The sequence below is a fragment of the Suncus etruscus genome, chromosome 14, assembly GCF_024139225.1.
Source record: "Suncus etruscus isolate mSunEtr1 chromosome 14, mSunEtr1.pri.cur, whole genome shotgun sequence".
Taxonomy (NCBI): domain Eukaryota; kingdom Metazoa; phylum Chordata; class Mammalia; order Eulipotyphla; family Soricidae; genus Suncus; species Suncus etruscus.
Window position 1 is genome coordinate 96084783 of NC_064861.1, and position 20716 is coordinate 96105498.

At 41.6% G+C, this 20716-nt stretch overlaps 1 protein-coding gene across 1 annotated transcript; it reads right to left on the reverse strand.

The window, feature by feature from the left end:
• Window positions 1-17282: 17282 nt before the first annotated feature.
• Window positions 17283-20151, reverse strand: LOC126028707 (leukocyte immunoglobulin-like receptor subfamily A member 6). Its single transcript, XM_049787637.1, has 7 exons — window positions 20071-20151; window positions 19674-19775; window positions 19115-19319; window positions 18716-19015; window positions 18225-18521; window positions 17767-18069; window positions 17283-17383 (listed from the first exon to the last, which is right to left on the reverse strand). Exons 1-7 carry the CDS (start codon window positions 20149-20151, stop codon window positions 17283-17285), a joined length of 1389 nt encoding a protein of 462 aa, XP_049643594.1.
• Window positions 20152-20716: the final 565 nt, after the last annotated feature.

A 20716-nucleotide genomic window follows, 5' to 3' on the forward strand; every position in this document is an offset into this window, starting at 1 on the left:
TCAAATGCAGAACAACTCCATACAGCAGAAAAGAACCTGAAGGCAAATGATCATACAATGGAAAAAGTACTCAAAGAATGTGAACAGATGAAAATAGAAGTTTTTGATAAACTCAACAGAAACAACATAAGAATCATTGGCATCCAGAGGCCAAGGAAGGGAATCCACATGAAGAATCAACAGTCAAAGACATCACAGAGAAACTCCCAGAGATAAAGACTGCATGCAATCAAATTCTGCATGCCTAAGAGTACCACCTAAAAGAGAACCAAAGAAAAACACTCCAAGGCACATCCTAGTCACAATGACAAATTTTACAGATAAAGATAGAATACTGAAAGCAGTAAGATCAAAAAGGGAAATTACATTCAAAGTAGCATCCTTAAGATTTACAGCAGACCTGTCACAAGAAACTCTTAAGGCCAGAAGACAATGGTAGGATATTGTGACAAGATTGAATGAAATGGAAGCTTCACCTACAGTACTGCACCCAGCCTGAATCACATTAAGGTTTGAAGGAAGGATACATAGCTTCAAGGATAAGCAACAGCTCAGAAACTTTACAGATGCAAAACCAGCCTTAAAGGAAAACTGAAGGTCTACTTTAAGACAAGACAGACCAACAGACACGCCAAACTTATACACAAAGATGACATTAAATCCCATGACAATCATCTCCCTCAATGTCAGTAGACTAAATGCACCAGTTAAGAGAAAGAGAGTGGCGAAATGGGTCAAAAAAGATGAACCCAACCTTCTGCTGCCTACAAGAAACACACCTGAATAGTGAGAACAAACATAGACTCAAAATCAAAGACTGGAAGAAAATCATCCAAGCAAACAACACCCTTAAAAAAGCTGGGGTGGCACTGATACCTAATCATAATCATATTTGTAATCAAGATTTTTAAATAAATAAAAAAATACTAAAAAATATAAGCGGGGGTAGCCATGTTAATATCAGACAACACAAACTTTAGACTCAGAAAAGTTGTAAGGAATAAAGAGAGACACTTCTTACTAATCAAGGAATATGTGCAACAGAAAGAAATCACACTACTAAACATATGCACCTAATGAGAGACCAGCAAATTATCTAATAAAATTATTGACAAATTTGAAAGAAGACATCAATAATAACACAATAATTGTGGGATACCTCAACACGACCCTGTCAACATTTGATAGGTCAACCAGATTGAAACCAAAAAATATATACTATCCCTGAAAAGAGAAATGGAAGAAAGAGGACTAGTAGATATATAAAGGACACTCCATCCACAGAAACCTGGATATACATTCTTTTCCAATGTACATGGGTCATTCCATTCTCCAGGATAAACCATATGCTGGCACATAAAACATACCTCCATAAGATCAAGAGAATAGAAATTTTGCAAGCTACCTTTGCTGAACACAAGGCTCTGAAATTAGATGTGAACTACAAAGGGACACAGAAGAAATACTTTAACAACTGGAAATTAAACAGCCTGTTTCTGAACACTCAGTGGGTTCGAAAGGAAATCAAAGAGGAAATGAAAAATTTCCTGGAAACAAATGACAATGAAGACACAAACTATCAAGATCTATGGGACACAGCAAAAGGGGTCCTGAAAGGAAAATTTATAGTTTTGCATTCACACATCAGATAGGAAGAAGGGGCATACCTCAATTGCCTAATGAATAGCTTATAAAATTAGAAAATGATCAACAAAAAGAACGAAGAATAGGGAGGCAGAAGGGAATAACAAAGCTTAGAGCAGGAATCAATGAAGTGGAAACCCAAAAAACAATCCTAAAAATCAATGAAAGCAGTTGGTCCTTTAAAAAAATAAACAAGATGGATAGATCATTGGCAAAACTAACAAAGAAAGAGAAAGAGAAACTTGATAACCTATATTAGAAATGAAAAGGGGAGATCAATATAGATATTGCAGAGATTCAAAGGGTAATCAGAAACTACTTTGAGAAATTTTATGCCACCAAATATGAGAATCTGGAAGAAATGGGTAAATTCTTGGACTCTCATAACCTTACACGGTTGAATAAGGAAGATTTAGTATATCTAAATACCCCCATTACCATTGAGGAAATTAAAACGGTAATAAAATGTCTTCCCAAAAACAAAAGCCCAGGCCCAGATGAATTTACTAATGAATTCTTTCAAACTTTTCAAGAGGAACTACTACCAATCCTGGTCCGGCTCTTTAATGAAATTAAAAAACTGGGTACATTTCCAAATAACCATTATGAAGCCAACATTACCTTGATACCTAAACCAGACTGAGATGCTGCCAAAAATGAAAATTACAGACCAATATCCCTGATAAACACAGATGCAAAGATCCTCAACAAAATCCTGGCAAATAGAATCCAATGCTTCATCAAAAAAATCATTCACTACAATCAAGTAGGTTTCATTCCAGGAATGCAAGGATCGTTTCACATTCATATATCTATCAACATAATACACAACATCAACAACAAGTATAATAAAAATCACATGATCATATCAATAGATGCAGAGAAAGCATTTGATATGGTCCAACAACCATTCTTGATAAAAAAAAAAACTCTCAGCAAGATGGGAATGAAAGGAACATTTCTCAATATAGTTAAGGCCATCTACCACAAGCCAATGGCAAATATCATCTTCAATGGAGAAAAAAACTAAAAGCCTTTCCTCTAAATTATGGTACAAGACAGGGATGCCCTCTCTCACCACTCCTATTCAACATAGCACTGGAAGTACTTCCTATAGAGATTAGGCAAGATAAAGATATCAAGGGAATCCAGATAGAATAAGAAAGAAGTCAAATTATTACTGTTTGCAGATGACATGATACTCTACTTAGAAAACCCTAAAGACTCTACCAAAAAGCTTCTAGAGACAATAGATTCATATAGCAAGGTGGCAGGCTACAAAATTAGCACACAAAAATCAATGGCCTTTTTATACACCAATAATGATAGGGAATAAATGAACTTTAAGAAAACAATCCCGGGGCCGGTGAGGTGGTGCTAGAGGTTAGGTGTCTGCCTTGCAAGCGCTAGCCAAGGAAAGAGTGCGGTTGATCCCCCGCCTCCCATTTGGTCCCCCCGAGTCAGGAGCAATTTCTGAGTGCTTAGCCAGGAGTAACCTTTGAGCATCAAACGGGTGTGCTCCCCCCAAAAAAAATAAAAAGAGAAAACAATCCCATTCACATTAGTGCCACACAAAGTCAAATATATTGGAGTCAACTTGACTAAAGACGTGAAGGACCTATACAAAGAAAACTATAAAACACTGCTCCAAGAAATAAGAGAGGACACTAGGAAATGGAAACACATACCTTGCTCATGGATTGGCAGGATTATCATCATTAAAATGGCAACACTCCCCAGAGCATTGTGCATATTTAATGTGATTCCTCTAAAGATACCCATGACATTCTTCAAAGAAGTGGATCAAGCACTTCTGAAATTTACTTGGAACAACAAACACCCTCCAATAGCTAAAGCACTCCTTGGAAAAAGGAATATGAGAGGCATTACTTTCCTCAACTTTAAACTGTATTAGAAAGCAATAGTTATCAAAATAGCATAATATTGGAATAAAGACAGACTCTCAGATCAGTGGAATAGGCCTGAGTACTCAGAGAATGTTCCCTAGCCATACAATCACCTAATTTTTGATAAAGGAGCAAGAAATCCTAAATGGGGCAAGGAAAGCCTCTTCAACAGGTGGCATTGGCACAACTGGTTAGCCACTTGCAAAAAAGTGAACTTAGACTTCTAGCTAACATCATGTATTAAGGTAAAATCCAAATTGATTAAAGACCTTCATATCAGACCTGAAACCATAAGGTATATAGAACAACATGTAGGTAAAACACTCCATGACATTGAAAACTATAGGCATCTTTAAGGAGGAAACAGCACTCTCCAAACAAGTGAAAGCAGAGATTAACAGATGGGAATATATTAAGCTGAGAAGCTTCTGCACCTCAAAGGAAATAGTGTCCAGGATACAAGAGCCACCCACTGAGTGGGAGAAACTATTCACCCAATACCCATCAGATAAGGGACTAATATCCAAAATATACAAGGCACTGACAGAACTTTACAAGAAAAAAAATCTAATCCCATCAAAAAATGGGGAGAAGAAATGAACAGACACTTTGATAAAGAAGAAATACAAATGGCCAAAAGGCACATGAAAAAAATTCTCCACATCAGTAATCATCAGGAAGATGCAAATCAAAACAACTCTGAGGTACCATCTCACACCACAGAGATTGGCGTACATCACAAAGAATGAGAACAAGCAGTGATGGCGGGAATGTGGAGAGAAATGAACTCTTATTCACTGCTGGTGGGAATGCCAACTAGTCCAACCTTTATGGAAAGCAATATGGAGATTCCTCCAAAACCTGAAAATTGAGTTCCCGTATGATCCAGCTATACCACTCCTAGTGATATACCCTAGAAACACAATAATACAATACAAAAATCCCTTCCTCACACCTATATTCATTGCTGTGCTATTTACAATAGCTAGACTCTGGAAACAACTAAGATGCCCTTCAACAGAAGAACGGCTAAAGAAACTATGATATATATACACAATGGAATATTATGCAGCCATCAGGAGAGATGTAGTCATGAAATTTTCCTATACATGGATGTACATGGAATCTATTATGCTGAGTGAAATAACTCAGAGGGAGAGAAATAAACACAGAAACATCTCACTCATCTATGGATTTTAAGAAACTTAAAAGACATTTTTGCAATAATCTTCAGAGACAAAGAGAGGAGGGCTGGACGGTCCAGCTTATGACATGAAGCTCACCACAAAGAGTCGTGAGTGCAGTTAGAAAAATAACTACACTGAGAACTATCATAACAATGTGAATGAATGAGGGAAATGGCAAGCTTGTCTAGAGTATAGGTGGAGGTGGAATGGGGAGGAGGAAGATTTGGGACATTGGTGGTGTGAATGTTGCACCAGTACATGGGGGTGTTCTTCACATGACTGAAACCCAACTACAATCTTATTTGTAATCAATACATTTAAATAAATATACTAATCAAAAAGAAAAAGAAAAAATAAAATTAATAAACTAAATAGAAATGAAAATAAAGAGATCACTACAGACACTACAGAGATTCTATGCCACAAAGCAAGAGAACCTGGAAGAAATGGATAAACTCTTGGACTCCTTTTTTTTTTTTTTTTTGGTTTTGCCACACCCATTGACGCTCAAGAGTTACTCTTGGATATGCACTCAGAAATCGCTCCTGGCTTGGGGGACCATATGAGATGCCAGGGAGATCAAACCTTGGTCTGTCCTAGGTCAGTCACCTGCAAAGCAAACACCCTAATGCTGTGCTACCACTCCAGACCCACATTTTTTGATTCTTATAATCTTCCACGGTTGAACCAGAATGACCTAGCATATCTAAACAGATCCATCACTATTGAGGAAATAAAAATGTTTTGTTTTTGGGTCACACCTGGCAGTGCTCAGGGGTTACTTCTGGCTCTATGCTCAGAAATCGCACCTAGCAGGCACAGGGGACCATATGGGATGCCGGGATTCGAACCATCGTCCTTCTGCATGAAAGGCAAATGTCTTGCTTCATTGCTATCTCTTCGGCAGAAATAAAAATATTAATCAAAAGTCTTCCAGCTGGAGGCCTGCTCTTCCCAGGTATGGGGTTAGGGGACACCCTATACCAGACGCATTTTCCCTAGCTTGGGGGATGCTGCGAGGCTTGGCAGGCCTCCAGCCATTCCCCCATATCCCCCTGGACTCTAGGCCTGGCCTGAGTGCCACCTCGGGTGGCCTGCCGTGGGTTCTGGGGGGGACCCTATTAGGGGTCTCCAAGCTTCCTCCCTCCTTACTCTAGGGAGGAGGAGCACAGGGAGGGGCCAAGCAGATAGCTGGCTTTTGGCGTTTTGATCCTGGAGGCCTGCTCTTCCCAGGTATGGGGTTAGAGGACACTCTATACCTGAGGCATTTTCCCTAGCTTGGGGGGTGCTGCGAGGCTTGGCAGGCCTCTAGCCATTCCCCTATTTCCTCCCCTACTCCAGGCCTTCCCTGGTTGCCGGCCCAGGTGGACTCTATCGTGATCTTCAGGCTTTCTCCCTTTCTCTCCCGACACAGAGGAGGGGACTCATGGGTTGGATGGCGGACCGATGCAGCACTGGTACATGTCAGGACATTACATTACAGTGACAAACACTGGTATTTTTTTCTCTCATTGGTCTCCATTTCAAAAACCGCACGGGGCATACCATATTTATTTGAAATAAAAATGGGAGGATAGACTCTCAGTTTGGGAAGAGACCAGTTCAGGTGGGGGTACCATATATTTTCAAAAATAAAAATGAGAGGATGGACTCTCAGGCTGGGAAGATTCCAGTACTCTTTACCTACTTGTTTACTCCCAGCAGCCTCTTGGCCTCTTCCTTTTTTCATTTTGTAACTGTGGTTGATACCATACTAGGTTTTTGATTAATTCCTATAAATGGTGACAATTGAATCCACTGTCTTATGTTAGATTATTTTCCCCACTTTTTATCCTTTCTCCTCTTTGTGAACTGTTCAATAAGGTATTTTGGTGAAAGAGTCCCTCTCTATCTTTCCTTCCCTTTGTAATTTGTTAAATAAGGAAGTTTGTAGAAGTGCCCTTCCATTTAACGTTTATATAAGAACCAAGTCAATTGGATTGCTGGACTTGTTCTAGCATCTCCATAGGCTCCAATCTCGCCATGTGATACTGTTATTCCTTTGTATAGGCATATTAAAATGGGAAATTATATACAAACACATTCTTATCCTATAAAGATGGGAACACACAAATTTTTTAAATGGTGACAATTGTGTCCACTGTCTTAAGTTAGATTGTTTATTTTCCCCACTTTTTATCTTTTTTCTCTTTGTTAACTGTTCAATAAGGAATTTTGATGAAAGAGTCTCTTAGTTAAATGCTTATGTTTAAACTAGGTCACAGGGATTGTTGGACTTGTTCTGGCAGCCCCCTTATGTGCTGATAGTGCTAGTTGGCATTATTCCTTGTTTGCATGGGCACATTAAAATGGAAAATAATATACAGACAAATAAGTTCTTATCTAATAGAGATAGGAACACACAAATCTTGTGGTGCAATGGAACCTTACACCCTGAACATTGACATGATGACCTGGCACAGGCCTCAGAGGTTTGGGCATTTTCCAGTCACCCCTGAACCAGGGAAGCCATCTACGAAACATCCAAAGTTGTCTATGACATTACCTGGAAGCAATTCTCTACTGGGGAAGACCCTACTGCTGCTCTGACATCGATTTACTCAAAAGAGTCTTCCCTTAACACTGAGAAGATTTAAACAACAACAACAACGACCTGCATACTGGACAGGGCTTTCTGCATTGCCCTTCAATTGTGAGTTGAAATTAGATGCTGCCCCACACCATCCTGACTTCAATGTAGGATATACAGATTCCAGGATCTTCAGTACAGAAACATGATACCAACAACAGAGACTGTAAAAAATATAACTGTATGGGCACTACAGACAATGACTGGGATTGGACAAACTAGTTTGCCTGGAGCCTAGAAATGGTCTTATGTTAGGAAACTTCAGGGGTAGGGTCTCCGTGTACTTAGTCCAAAGATTTTCCTTTCCATGACCCCCATACTTCAGTGGGCCCATGCAAATGATAATCGCCACTCTAACATTGTTTTTACAGTGCTCCTTTGACTCTAAACCTTTAAGAAACCACTAGTAAAAATATCTGGAACTGCATATATGCTTTTAATTACACTAGCATTCTGGGGGATAAAGGAGGGAGATAAAGGATATATGCTTGGGAACAGGGATGAAGGGAGGACAACACTGGTGGTGGGAAGGCCCTCATTTATTGTCACTGTGTACCTTAAATATCACTGTGTAAGATTTGTGAAAAAATAAATTAAAAATGCCTCTAATATGTAAGCCATTATGATCAAAAATTGTGTTTTAATCAGAAATGTTCTTTGACTTAAATGTATTATATTAATTATATTATAAGTTATGTTTTGTTATGTTACTATATTATGTTTGTTAGTTCATATCAATATGTTAATCAATTTTGTCTCTTGAATAAATTCTTACAATAAAAAAAGTCTTCACAATGGATATAAACTTCTAAATCTGGTACAAGACCAGGCTGCCCCCTTTTACCACTCCTATTTAACATAGTACTGGAAGTACTTAGAAATTAGGCAAGAAAAAGTTATCAAGGACATCCAGATAAGAAAGGAAGAAGTCAAGCTCTCCCTGTTTACAGATGACATGATACTCTATATTTAGAAAATTCTAAAGATGCTACCAAAAGCTTCTAGAATTAATAGATTCATATAGAAAGATGGCAGGCTACAACATTAACACCAAAAACCAAGAGCTTCTTATATACACATAATAACAGAGAAGAAATGGATAGTAAGCCCATTCACATTAGTACCACAGAAACTCATATGCCTTGAAGTCAACTTAACTAAAGAGGTGAAGGACCTCTACAAAGAAAACTACCAAGTACTGCATCAAGAAATAAGAGGACACAAGGAAATGGAGATACATACTGTGTTCATGGATTGGGAGGATTAACATAATTAAAATGGAAATAATCCCCAATTTATCATACAAATTTAATTTAATTCCACTAAGGATTTCATAATATTCTTCAAAGAAGTGGTTCAAACACTTCTGAAACTCATTTAGAACAATAAACACTATGAATAACTAAAACAACCCTTAGGAAAAATAAGATGGAAGGCATCACTTATCCCAACTTTAAATTTACTACATAGTAATAGTCATTAAAACAGCATGGTATTGGAATAAAAAAGGATCCTCAGATCACTTGAATAGACTTGAGTATTCTGAGAATGTTCCCCAGACATACAACCAATTAATCTTTGACAAAGGAACAAGAAACACAAAATGGAGCAAGAAAAGTCTTTTCAACAGGTGGTTTTGTGATAACTGGTGCATGCAAAATAGTGAACATGGACCTCCATCTAAAACCATGCACAAAGTTCAAATAAAAATGGATTAAAGACCTTGATATCATACCTAGAACCATGAGGTATATAGAACAACATGTAGGTAAAGCACTCCATAACATTGAGACTAAAGGTATCTTCAAGAAGGAAACACCACTGTCCAAACAAGTGGAAGCAGAGACAAACAAATGGGACCATACTAAACTAAGAAGCTTCTGCACCTCAAAGGAAACAGTGACTGGGATTCAAAGGCCACCCATAGAATGGGAGAAACTATTCACCCAATACCCATAAGATAAGGAGCTAATTTTTCAGGGAGGGACTTCAGAGCATAAAAGCCGGCTATCCTTTGCAAAAGCTGGCTCCCTGTGTGTGACACCAGGCGGGGAAAATCCGCGAAAGTACACCGGCCCAGTGGGGCTCAGCTGTGAAAGACTGTGAGTGTGACCTGTCTATGTCTGTCTACTGTCCTCTTGCGTGAAACTCTTGCGAGTGGGGCAAAAAGAGCCTCCAGAAACCTCGCTCGCCCAGACGCCATTTTCAGGGAGGGACTTCAGAGCATAAAAACCGGCTATCCTTTGCAAAAGCTGGCTCCCTGTGTGTGACACCAGGCGGGGAAAATCCGCGAACGTACACCGGCCCAGTGGGGCTCAGCTGTGAAAGACTGTGAGTGTGACCTGTCTATGTCTGTCTACTGTCCTCTTGCGTGAAACTCTTGCGAGTGGGGCAAAAAGAGGCTCAGAGGAGCACGGCCGCTCCGCTTCGCTACGCAGCCGTGCACTCTTTCTAAGGAAAGAACTCCATTGCAACAAGAAGGAAAAATCACACTAAGAACGGCGCTATATCACAGAAGCAAACATTTCTCTCTGGACTGTCTTCTCTGTTACATGCTCGGGCCTAAGATTTGACCCAGTGTGAGGCTTCATCCACGGAGGACTCCCCTCCCTTAGAGGCAAGTCAGCCCATCCAGAAAGGGAGGAGCCAGAGGAGTGTGCTGCCTACATCATATAGACAATGAATACCACTACAACACGTAGAAAAACCCACAATACAAATGTGACAATGGGGAAACAGCGCAGGCCAGCATCAGACATAGAGAATGAAGATGACAATTCTGAGGACCAGATAATGACTGAACAACTAATCAACCTCTCAGATAAGGACTTTAGACTAGCAATATGGAAGGTGCTCAACAGACTCCAAGAAACCATGGATCGAGTTGAACAGAACACTAATAAGAACCAAGAAAATATGAAGGCAGAAATGACAAAACTCCAAACTGAAATAACATGTCAACTAACAGGCCTGAAAAACTCAGTAAACGAAGTGAATGACAAAATGGATAAGCTCTGGGACAGGGTATCAGAAGCTGAGAATAGACTTGGTGCTGTGGAAGATGAGATACATAACAATTCCATACAGCAGGAGAGATTGGACAAAAAACTTAAAGCAAATGAGCAGACAATGGAAAAATTAGTCAAAGAATGGGAACAGACGAAAATAGAAGTCTATGATAAGATCAACAGAAACAACTTAAGAATCATTGGAGTCCCAGAGACCCAGGAAGAAAATTTCCAGGAAGAATCAATGGTCAAGAACATCATTAAGAGAAACTTCCAGAGCTAAAGAATATATGTGATCAAATCCTGCATGCCCGAAGAGTACCAACCAAAAGAGACCCCAGAAAAACCACCCCAAGACACATCCTAGTCACAATGACAAATCCCACAGATAGAGACAGAATTCTGAAAACAGCAAGATCAAAAGGGGAAATCATGTTCAAGCAAGCTTCCCTGAGATTTACAGCAGACCTGTCACCAGAAACGCTCAATGCCAGAAAGCAGTGGTGGGATATTGTGACAAGACTGAATGAAATGAATGCTTCACCCAGAATACTATACCCAGCAAAACTCACTTTCCGGTTTGATGGAAGAATACATGGTTTCACAGACAAAAAACAGCTCAGAAACTTCACAGACACAAAACCAGTCTTAAGAGAAAAACTGAAAGACCTAATCTAAGACAAGACTACCCAAAAGACACACCAAATTTTGAAATAAAGATGGCGTTAAATCCCAGGACAATTCTTTCTCTCAACGTCAATGGACTAAATGCACCAGTTAAGAGACACAGAGTGGCTAAATGGATCAAAAAACTCAATCCAACCTTCTGCTGCCTACAAGAAACGCACCTGAATAGTCAGAACAAACATAGACTCAAAATAAAAGGCTGGAGAAAAGTTATCCAAGCAAACAACACCCATAAAAAAGCTGGAGTGGCCATACTAATATCAGATAATGCAAACTTTATACTCAGGAAGGTTGTAAGGGACAAAGACGGACATTTTATATTAATCAAGGGGTACGTAGAGCAGGAAGAATTCACTCTCCTAAACATATATGCACCGAATGAGGGGCCAGCAAAATATTTAATACAACTGCTGACAAATCTGAAAAATAATATCAACAACAACACAATAATTGTGGGGGACCTAAACACGGCTTTGTCAACACTGGACAGGTCAACCAGACTGAAACCCAACAAGAATATACTAGACCTGAGGAGAGAAATGGAAGAAAGAGGCCTAGTGGATATATATAGGACACTCCATCCCCAGAAACCTGGATACACATTCTTCTCCAATGTACATGGGACATTCTCCAGGATAGACTACATGCTGGCACATAAAACATACCTCCATAAGATCAAGAGGATAGAAATTTTGCAGACTACCTTCGCTGACCACAAGGCTCTGAAATTATTTGTGAACTCCAAAGGGACTCAGAAGAAACACTTTAACACCTGGAAGTTAAACAGCCTCATGCTCAATAACCAGTGGGTCCGAGATGAAATCAAGGAGGAAATAAAAAGGTTCCTGGAAACAAATGACAATAAAGACACAAACTCTCAGAACTTATGGGACACAGCAAAAGCAGTACTGAGAGGAAAATTTATAGCTTTGCAAGCACACATCAGGAAGGAAGAAGGAGCTTACCTGAGTAGCTTAATGACACAGCTAATAGAACTAGAAAATGCTCAACAAAAGGACCCAAGAACAGGAAGACAGAAGGAAATAACAAAGCTGAGAGCAGAAATCAACGAAGTGGAAACTCAAAAAACAATCCGAAAGATCAACGAAAGCAGAAGTTGGTTCTTTGAAAAAATAAACAAGATTGATAGACCACTGGCAAACCTAACAAAGAAAGAGAGAGAGAGAAACTTGATAACTCGTATCAGGAATGAAAAAGGAGAGATCACTACTGATATGACAGAGATTCAAAGGGTAATCAGAAACTACTTTGAAAAACTACGCCACTAAAAATGAGAACCTGGAAGAAATGGATAAATTCTTGGACTCTTATAATCTTCCACGGTTGAAGGAAGAGGATGTAGCATATCTAAACACCCCCATCACCATTGATGAAATTAAAACAGTAATCAAATGTCTGCCGAAAAAACAAAAGCCCAGGTCCAGATGGATTCACTAATGAATTCTATCAAACTTTCCAAGAGGAACTACTGCCAATCTTGGCAAGACTCTTTCATGAAATTGAACAAACAGAAACACTTCCAAATAGCTTTTATGAAGCCAACATCACCTTGATACCTAAACCAGACAGAGACGCTACCAAAAAAGAAAATTACAGACCAATATCACTGATGAATGCAGATGCAAAGATCCTCAACAAAATCCTGGCAAATAGGATTCAATGCCTCATTAAGAAGATCATCCACTACGATCAAGTAGGTTTCATCCCAGGAATGCAAGGCTGGTTTAACATCCGTAAATCTATCAACATAATACACAACATCAATAACAAGAAAAATAAAAACCACATGATCATATCAATAGATGCAGAGAAAGCATTTGATAAGGTCCAACACCCATTCTTGATCAAAACTCTCAGCAAGATGGGAATGGAGGGAACCTTTCTCAATATAGTGAAGGCCATCTACCACAAGCCAGTGGCAAATATTATCCTCAATGGAGAAAAACTGAAAGCCTTCCCTCTAAATTCTGGCACAAGACAAGGCTGTCCTCTCTCACCACTCCTATTCAACATAGCACTGGAAGTACTTGCTATAGCGATTAGGCAAGAAAAGGATATCAAGGGAATCCAGATAGGAAAGGAAGAAGTCAAGCTCTCACTGTTTGCAGATGACATGATACTCTACTTAGAAAACCCTAAAGACTCTATCAAAAAGCTTCTAGAAACAATAGACTCATATAGCAAGGTGGCAGGCTACAAAATTAACACACAAAAATCAATGGCCTTTCTATACACCAACAGTAATAAAGAAGAAATGGACATTAAGAAAACAACCCCATTCACAATAGTACCACACAAACTCAAATATCTTGGAATCAACTTGACTAAATATGTGAAGGACCTATACAAAGAAAACTATAAAACTCTGCTCCAAGAAATAAGAGAGGACACACGGAAATGGAAACACATACCCTGCTCATGGATTGGCAGGATTAACATCATCAAAATGTCAATACTCCCCAAGGCATTATACAGATTTAATGCCATCCCTCTAAAGATACCCATGACATTCTTCAAAGAAGTGGATCAGACACTTTTGAAATTCATTTGGAACAATAAACACCCTCGAATAGCTAAAGCAATCATTGGGAAAAAGAATATGGGAGGAATTACTTTTCCCAACTTTAAACTGTACTACAAAGCAACAGTTATCAAAACAGCATGGTATTGGAATAAGGATAGGTCCTCAGATCAGTGGAATAGGCTTGAATACTCAGAAAATGTTCCCCAGAGATACAACCATCTAATTTTTGATAAAGGAGCAGGAAATCCTAAATGGAGCAGGGAAAGCCTCTTCAACAAGTGGTGTTGGCACAATTGGATAGCCACTTGCAAAAAATTAAACTTAGACCCCCAGCTAACATCATGTACAAAGGTAAAATCCAAATGGATTAAAGACCTCGATATCAGCCCCAAAACCATAAGATATATAGAACAGCACATAGGCAAAACACTACAGGACATTACAGGCATCTTCAAGGAGGAAACTGCACTCTCCAAGCAAGTGAAAGCAGAGATTAACAGATGGGAATATATTAAGCTGAGAAGCTTCTGCACCTCAAAGGAAATAGTGCCCAGGATACAAGAGCCACCCACTGAGTGGGAGAAACTATTCACCCAATACCCATCAGATAAGGGGCTAATCTCCAAAATATACAAGGCACTGACAGAACTTTACAAGAAAAAAAACATCTAACCCCATCAAAAAATGGGGAGAAGAAATGAACAGACACTTTGACAAAGAAGAAATACGCATGGCCAAAAGACACATGAAAAAAATGTTCCACATCACTAATCATCAGGGAGATGCAAATCAAAACAACGATGAGATACCACCTCACACCCCAGAGAATGGCACACATCACAAAGAATGAGAATAAACAGTGTTGGCGGGGATGTGGAGAGAAAGGAACTCTTATCCACTGCTGGTGGGAATGCTGTCTAGTTCAACCTTTATGGAAAGCGATATGGAGATTCCTCCAAAAACTGGAAATCGAGCTCCCATACGATCCAGCTATACCACTCCTAGGAATATACCCTAGGAACACAAAAATACAATACAAAAACCCCTTCCTTACACCTATATTCATTGCAGCTCTATTTACCATAGCAAGACTCTGGAAACAACCAAGATGCCCTTCAACAGATGAATGGCTAAAGAAACTGTGGTACATATACACAATGGAATATTATGCAGCTGTCAGGAGAGATGAAGTCATGAAATTTTCCTATACATGGATGTACATGGAATCTATTATGCTGAGTGAAATAAGTCAGAGAGAGAGAGAAAAACGCAGAATGGTCTCACTCATCTATGGGTTTTAAGAAAAATGAAAGACACCCTTGTAATAATAATTTTCAGACACAAAAGAGAAAAGAGCTGGAAGTTCCAGCTCACCTCAGGAAGCTCACCACAAAGAGTGATGAGTTTAGTTAGAGAAATAACTACATTTTGAACTGTCCTAATATTGAGAATGTATGAGGGAAATGTAGAGCCTGTTTAGGGTACAGGCGGGGGTTGGGTGGGGAGGAGGGTGATTTGGGACTTGGGTGATGGGAATGTTGCACTGGTGATGGGTGGTGTTCCTTTTATGACTGAAACCCAAACACAATCATGTATGTAATCAAGGTGTTTAAATAAAAAAAAAATTAAAAAAAAAAAAAAAAAAGATAAGGAGCTAATATCTAGGATATGAAGGTACTGACAGAACTAAAGAGAAAATATCTAACTCCATCAAAAATGGAATGCTCCACATCACTAATCATGAGAGAGATGCAAATCAAAACATCCCAAGCCAAAGAGACTGGTACAAATGACACACACACACACACACACACACACACACACACACACACACACAACAATATCAGTGCTGGCAGGTATGTGGGAATAATACAGGCCATAGTGGGGGAGGAGAAAAATGTGAGATTTATGGTGGGAAGGTTCTACTGGTGAAGGGAGGTGTTCTTTTTTTATAACTGAAACCAAATTACAAACATGTTTGTAATCATGGTGCTTAAAGATATTATATTAAAAAAGAAATAAGTCAGAGGGAGAGAGATAGACACAGAATAGTCTCACTCATCTGTGGGATTTTTTTTTGGGGGGGTCACATCTGGCAGTGCTCAGGGGTTACTCCTGGCCCTATGCTCAGAAACCTCTCCTGGCATCCTCGGGGGACCATATGAGATATTCGTACCACTGTCCTTCTGCATCTAAGGCAAATGTCCTACCGCTGTGCTATCTCTCCAGCCCCCTCATCTGTAGGATTTAAGTAAAATAAAAGACAGTACTGTAATAATAACCAGGGACAATAGAGGTGAGGGCTGGAAGGACTGACCAACGATATGAATCTTACCACAAAGAGTGGTAAGGGAAGTTAAATAAATAACTACACTAACAATGGTAGTGACAATGGTAGTGAGTGAGAGAAATGCAATGCCTGTCTCAAATACAGGCAGGGGAAGGGGAAGGAAAGAGATGGGGGGGGGGGGCATTGGGAGTGAGAAGGTTTTACTGGTGAAGGGGTGTGCTATTTTTATAACTGAAACCCAACTACAAACATGTTTGTAATCATGCTGTTTAAATAAAGATATTATTTAAAGAAAAAAGAAGTAGAAAACTAGGATATAAATTGGATGGACATTAAAAATATCACTTTCCCACTTTCATTATTTGTATACAGGAAATCCATGGACTTTTGTTTGTTTTTCATTTGGATCACACACAGACTTTCTCAGGGCTTACACCTAGACATTCACTCAGGATTCATTCCTGGTAGGTTCATGGGACTATATAAGATGCCATGAATTGAACTTGGGTTGGCAAGTGTTGCTTTTGCCCAAGAAAGCCATAAACTACCATGTGGTAATTATGTAGCCTGCAGCTTTACTATCAAAAATCTATTGGGTTTTTTAGAAAATTTTAGTAGTCATTAGAATTTTCCAAATACAGTGTGCTGTCATCTGCAGTTAGTGAGATCTTGGATTCTTCCTTTCCTATCTGATGCCCTTGATATGTTTTTCTTGCCTAATTGTAATGGTAAGTACTAAGAGTACTATATTGAATGAAAGTGGTGAGAGTTCCTTCAAGTTACATTTTATGTCCACAGAGAATGGGACCATTCTTCTGGATCTGTTCTTCTGGCAATCTGGGAACACTCCCACAGTGCTTAGGGAACACCAGGAGTCAACTCAATATTGATTGCAATTCAAGGCAGTTTGGAACTGTAAACTCGCAGCTGTAAGATACTTCCCACCCAAGCCCTTTGTGCAACTCACTGGACATAAATTACCTTCATAGGTCATTTATTACCTTTTTTTCCAGTGGTAGAGACCAGACCAGTGAGTAAGTAAAGGCAGAGATGCATAAATAAAGATACATCTGGAAGTGGCAGGTATAATACATCTTTCTACTGCTCAGAAATGAATGGTGCTTGAGGTATTTACAAGAAAACAGTCATGTCAGAATTCTGTGAATGTACATCAGAAAGGACAGAGAGTAAATCATTGTAGGGAGTAGAGCAAATGCTCATTCCCTTGAGTCAAGCATCCTTGACAGAGCACTATGACATTCTCTGCCCCTATGACACCCCTAAGGACTCTCAGTTTTGTGCTCAAAGTCACTCCTCAATGTCTTGGGGTAACTCTGGTTCTACGGCTTTACTCATGCTTCTTCTCCCATCTTTTTTGCTCCTGGTCATCCCCGAATAGTGCTGTGGCAGAATCGAGCCTCAAGTAGTAGTATCCCAAGGAAAAGCAGAACTGCACCACCCAGGAGGATCCGGATCAGATTCACTGCTGTGTAGACATGTGGGTGGAAGGGATACATGCATCATGGGAGGGTCTTAGAGGTCATGAATGGCCCATCATTCCCAGGCAGCTCTTCCCTGGACAGAACACAACCCTCTGTACTGCCATTCTGACAATCACCCCTACTCACCTCTAATGGAATTGAGAGTGTGCTGAGTGGGGCTCACTGTAGAAGCTGCTCCTGGAAACCATCATTAAGTTTGTGTGAGGACGATTTGTAGACCCCAAAGGTATCTCAGGCCTCTGCTGTCCCCCCACTTTCCATAAGAGCTCTGTGACATCCTGCCCATGGGACCTTCCTCTTTTGACTCAGAATCTCAGGAAGTCAGCACTTAGCTGGCCACAAGAGAGGGGACAGAGGTTGGTCTCACCTGACACTTGGAGCTGTATGGAAGCACTGGGGTATGATAGCCCATAGGGGTTGTTGTTGCGTGAGCTGTAGCACCTGTAGGTGCCACCGATGTCTGCAGTCACAGGGTGGAAGGAGAATAGGGCTTTTGTTATCTTCTCTGTCTTATCTACTCTGACAGGCAGCAGATGGTTGGTCGCCCCCTCCTTGGCCAGCAGGAAAGTGTCCATCCAATTCTCTGACACACATAGCAAGGTTATATTCTTTCCTACGGACACTAAGGGGCCTGGATCTACTGAGAGGATTGGAGTATAGGAGAGCCATCCTAGGAGAAGAAGGGGTGAGGAGACCCTAGTCAGAACTGTGTCCCAGGGCCTCTCTCTAGGATGTGCTCTGTGTCTCTGTCCCTCCCTCCTACCATTACCCCTGATCAGGAGCTGAGCATAATCTGGGTCCCTTAGGATACCTATGATCCCTCACCTGCTACCAGAATGTCTATTGGGTCACTGGGCTCCGACCACAGGGGATTTAGGCCATGTCCTCCGTAGCAACGGTATCGACCCCCATGGAAGTTGATCACATGGTTCAGGGTGAAGTCTGCCTGATAGAGCCCAGCCTGTGTGTGGTGACCAGGGAGCTGGAGTAGATACTCACCCCCTTCCTTGGACAGAGCAAAAGTGTTATAGCTGACCTCAGATCGACACTGCAGGATCAGGTTTTGTCCTGGAGTCACAATATGGCCCTGCAGACTTATCAGGGAGGGTCTTCCAGATGCATCTGCAGGGACAAGTGACAGGGGTGCACCTCAACACTCTGTCCTGTCCTCTTCCTGGTGACAGTGTCCTCCAACTCTATGCTTCAGGACTCCCACGCTACCCCTCTCACTCACTCACATGGGGATTTCCTCTGAGGGGAGACTCCAAGAGTTAGATGGAGCTGCAAAACCTGGATAGATCTGGATGGAGCCTCACCTGAGACCAGGAGCTGCAGTGGGTCGCTGGAGTGCGAACTCAGCAGTTGGTCTTCAGTATATCCATAACAGCTGAATGTCCAGTTGTGCCCAGAGACCACGGGACCCACCGGGAACTGGGCCTGGAAATGCCCATTAGGGTGTGGCTGTGATTTCTGGACCCAGGAGAACTCAGGTTCTCCTTCCCTAATCAGAACAAATCCTTGGAACCTCTCAGATGAGCCACATTGGAGGGTCACATTCCCTCCAGAGGGCACAACGGGGCTCGGCAGGGCTGAGAGGGATGGTCTGCTGTACACACCTAGGAGGGCACAGATGTTACAAGGTCACTCCCACTCCCACACCCCTCCATCCCTTGAGGGCAGACACCCCACTTACTGATACCCTGGGGGACCTTTACCTGTGACCAGAAGCTTTAGTTTATCACTGGGCTCGGAGCAGCCTGAGGCCTCACAGTAGTGACATTTCCACCACCCCGCATGGCCCTTTTGGATCTCCTTGAAGGTGAAATTTGTTTTATCTTCATATACAGAAATTATGTTTATAGTTACGATACCTACAGGGCTATACCCTTTTAGGCTATAGTTCTGGGCCCCTGGGGTCCCCTGACACCAGAATGTCAGAGGACTCCCCAGGGGGATGATAGGGCCTGGCTCAACCCAGAGTATGGGTTTGGGGAGGGTGCCTGAAAGGAAGCAGAAATTAGTCACAAACATTCCCCAGACCCAGCTTTCAGCCCAGGACCCCCACATCTGCACCTGCCTCCCAGAACTACTCTACACCATCTCAGCTGTGGTATCTGTCCTGGGAATTTCTGGGACTTGGGGTCACACTCACCTGTTTGCACAGTGGTCTTGACACCCACATTCAGCCCTGGAGAGAGATCCTGTGAGAATCTGTTGTGTACCAAAGGAGCCTTATCCCAGGACCCTGGAGTTCTGAATCCCCCTGAGGCTCACCCAGACAGAGCAGGGCCATGACAGGTAACATGGCTTCACCTCCTTCTCCACCATCCCCTGGAGGGACTCGGTGCCCCACAGAATAGACACAGGGGTGTGTCTCTGGGGGCCAGTACAACCATCACATGGTGTCACGTCAGAGCCCTCAGGAAGGGGAACTGATGCCCCTGACTAAGCAGCCTGGTCACATGGTCCTGCTCCATGTGGAGATTCAGAGTGGGTGGTTACTATGAGTGCCAATACCCCCAGCCACAGCTGTGACCCTCCTCTGAGCTTCACTTTCCCAAAATGGTCCCAGGGTCCTGGCCCCTCTCCTGGCTATGGAGGGACTATGTACAAGTATCTGGTTCTGGAGCAGGATCAGGAGTCATTGGAGCAGAGGAAGAAAACGGGGTACCAGCAGGACAACTGCCATGAGCTCCACTGATCTGATCTTGACCAATGTCACAGTTTTTTTCCTGTAATTGCAGCCGTTCATGGTCACCCTCTGAGATGACAGGCACTGAAGCACAAACATCCAGAAAACTCAGCCATGAGTCCTCCAGAAAGCTGAGAGGGCACCTGAGAGCCCAGGAGGGATTTTAGCATGTGGGCAAGAAAGAGAGAAGGTCCCGAACCAGTGTTTAGGAAGCCCAGTGCCACCCCTTTTTTCTGAGTACAGGAACAAGCCCTAAGGCGGGCCATATAGTCAGTATTGGAACATCTGGGCCTCCTCAAATGCTAATGTTGGATAGTGGGCGCCTCCAAGAGCTGTGTTGTGGGTGCACATGCCTCTAGGCTGCACCATCACAACAGAAGGATTTTAGTTGTCTTCTCCAGCCTGCAGGGAACTGACTGTTTGAAACTTGGTTAACAACAATCCGGGTTAGTGTTACTAGATCTTATGCACAGGAATAGAGTCTGAGGGGTCACCCCAAAGAGCTGGAGCAGCCTTGTCCTGGAGGAAGGTTGGCCCCTGGCCGCCCAGTGGGCAACCTGTGTGTAGCAGGAGGTGGGCAATTCTCCTGTACCCAAAAACCCTGACTAGGTGTGGGAGGGACAGG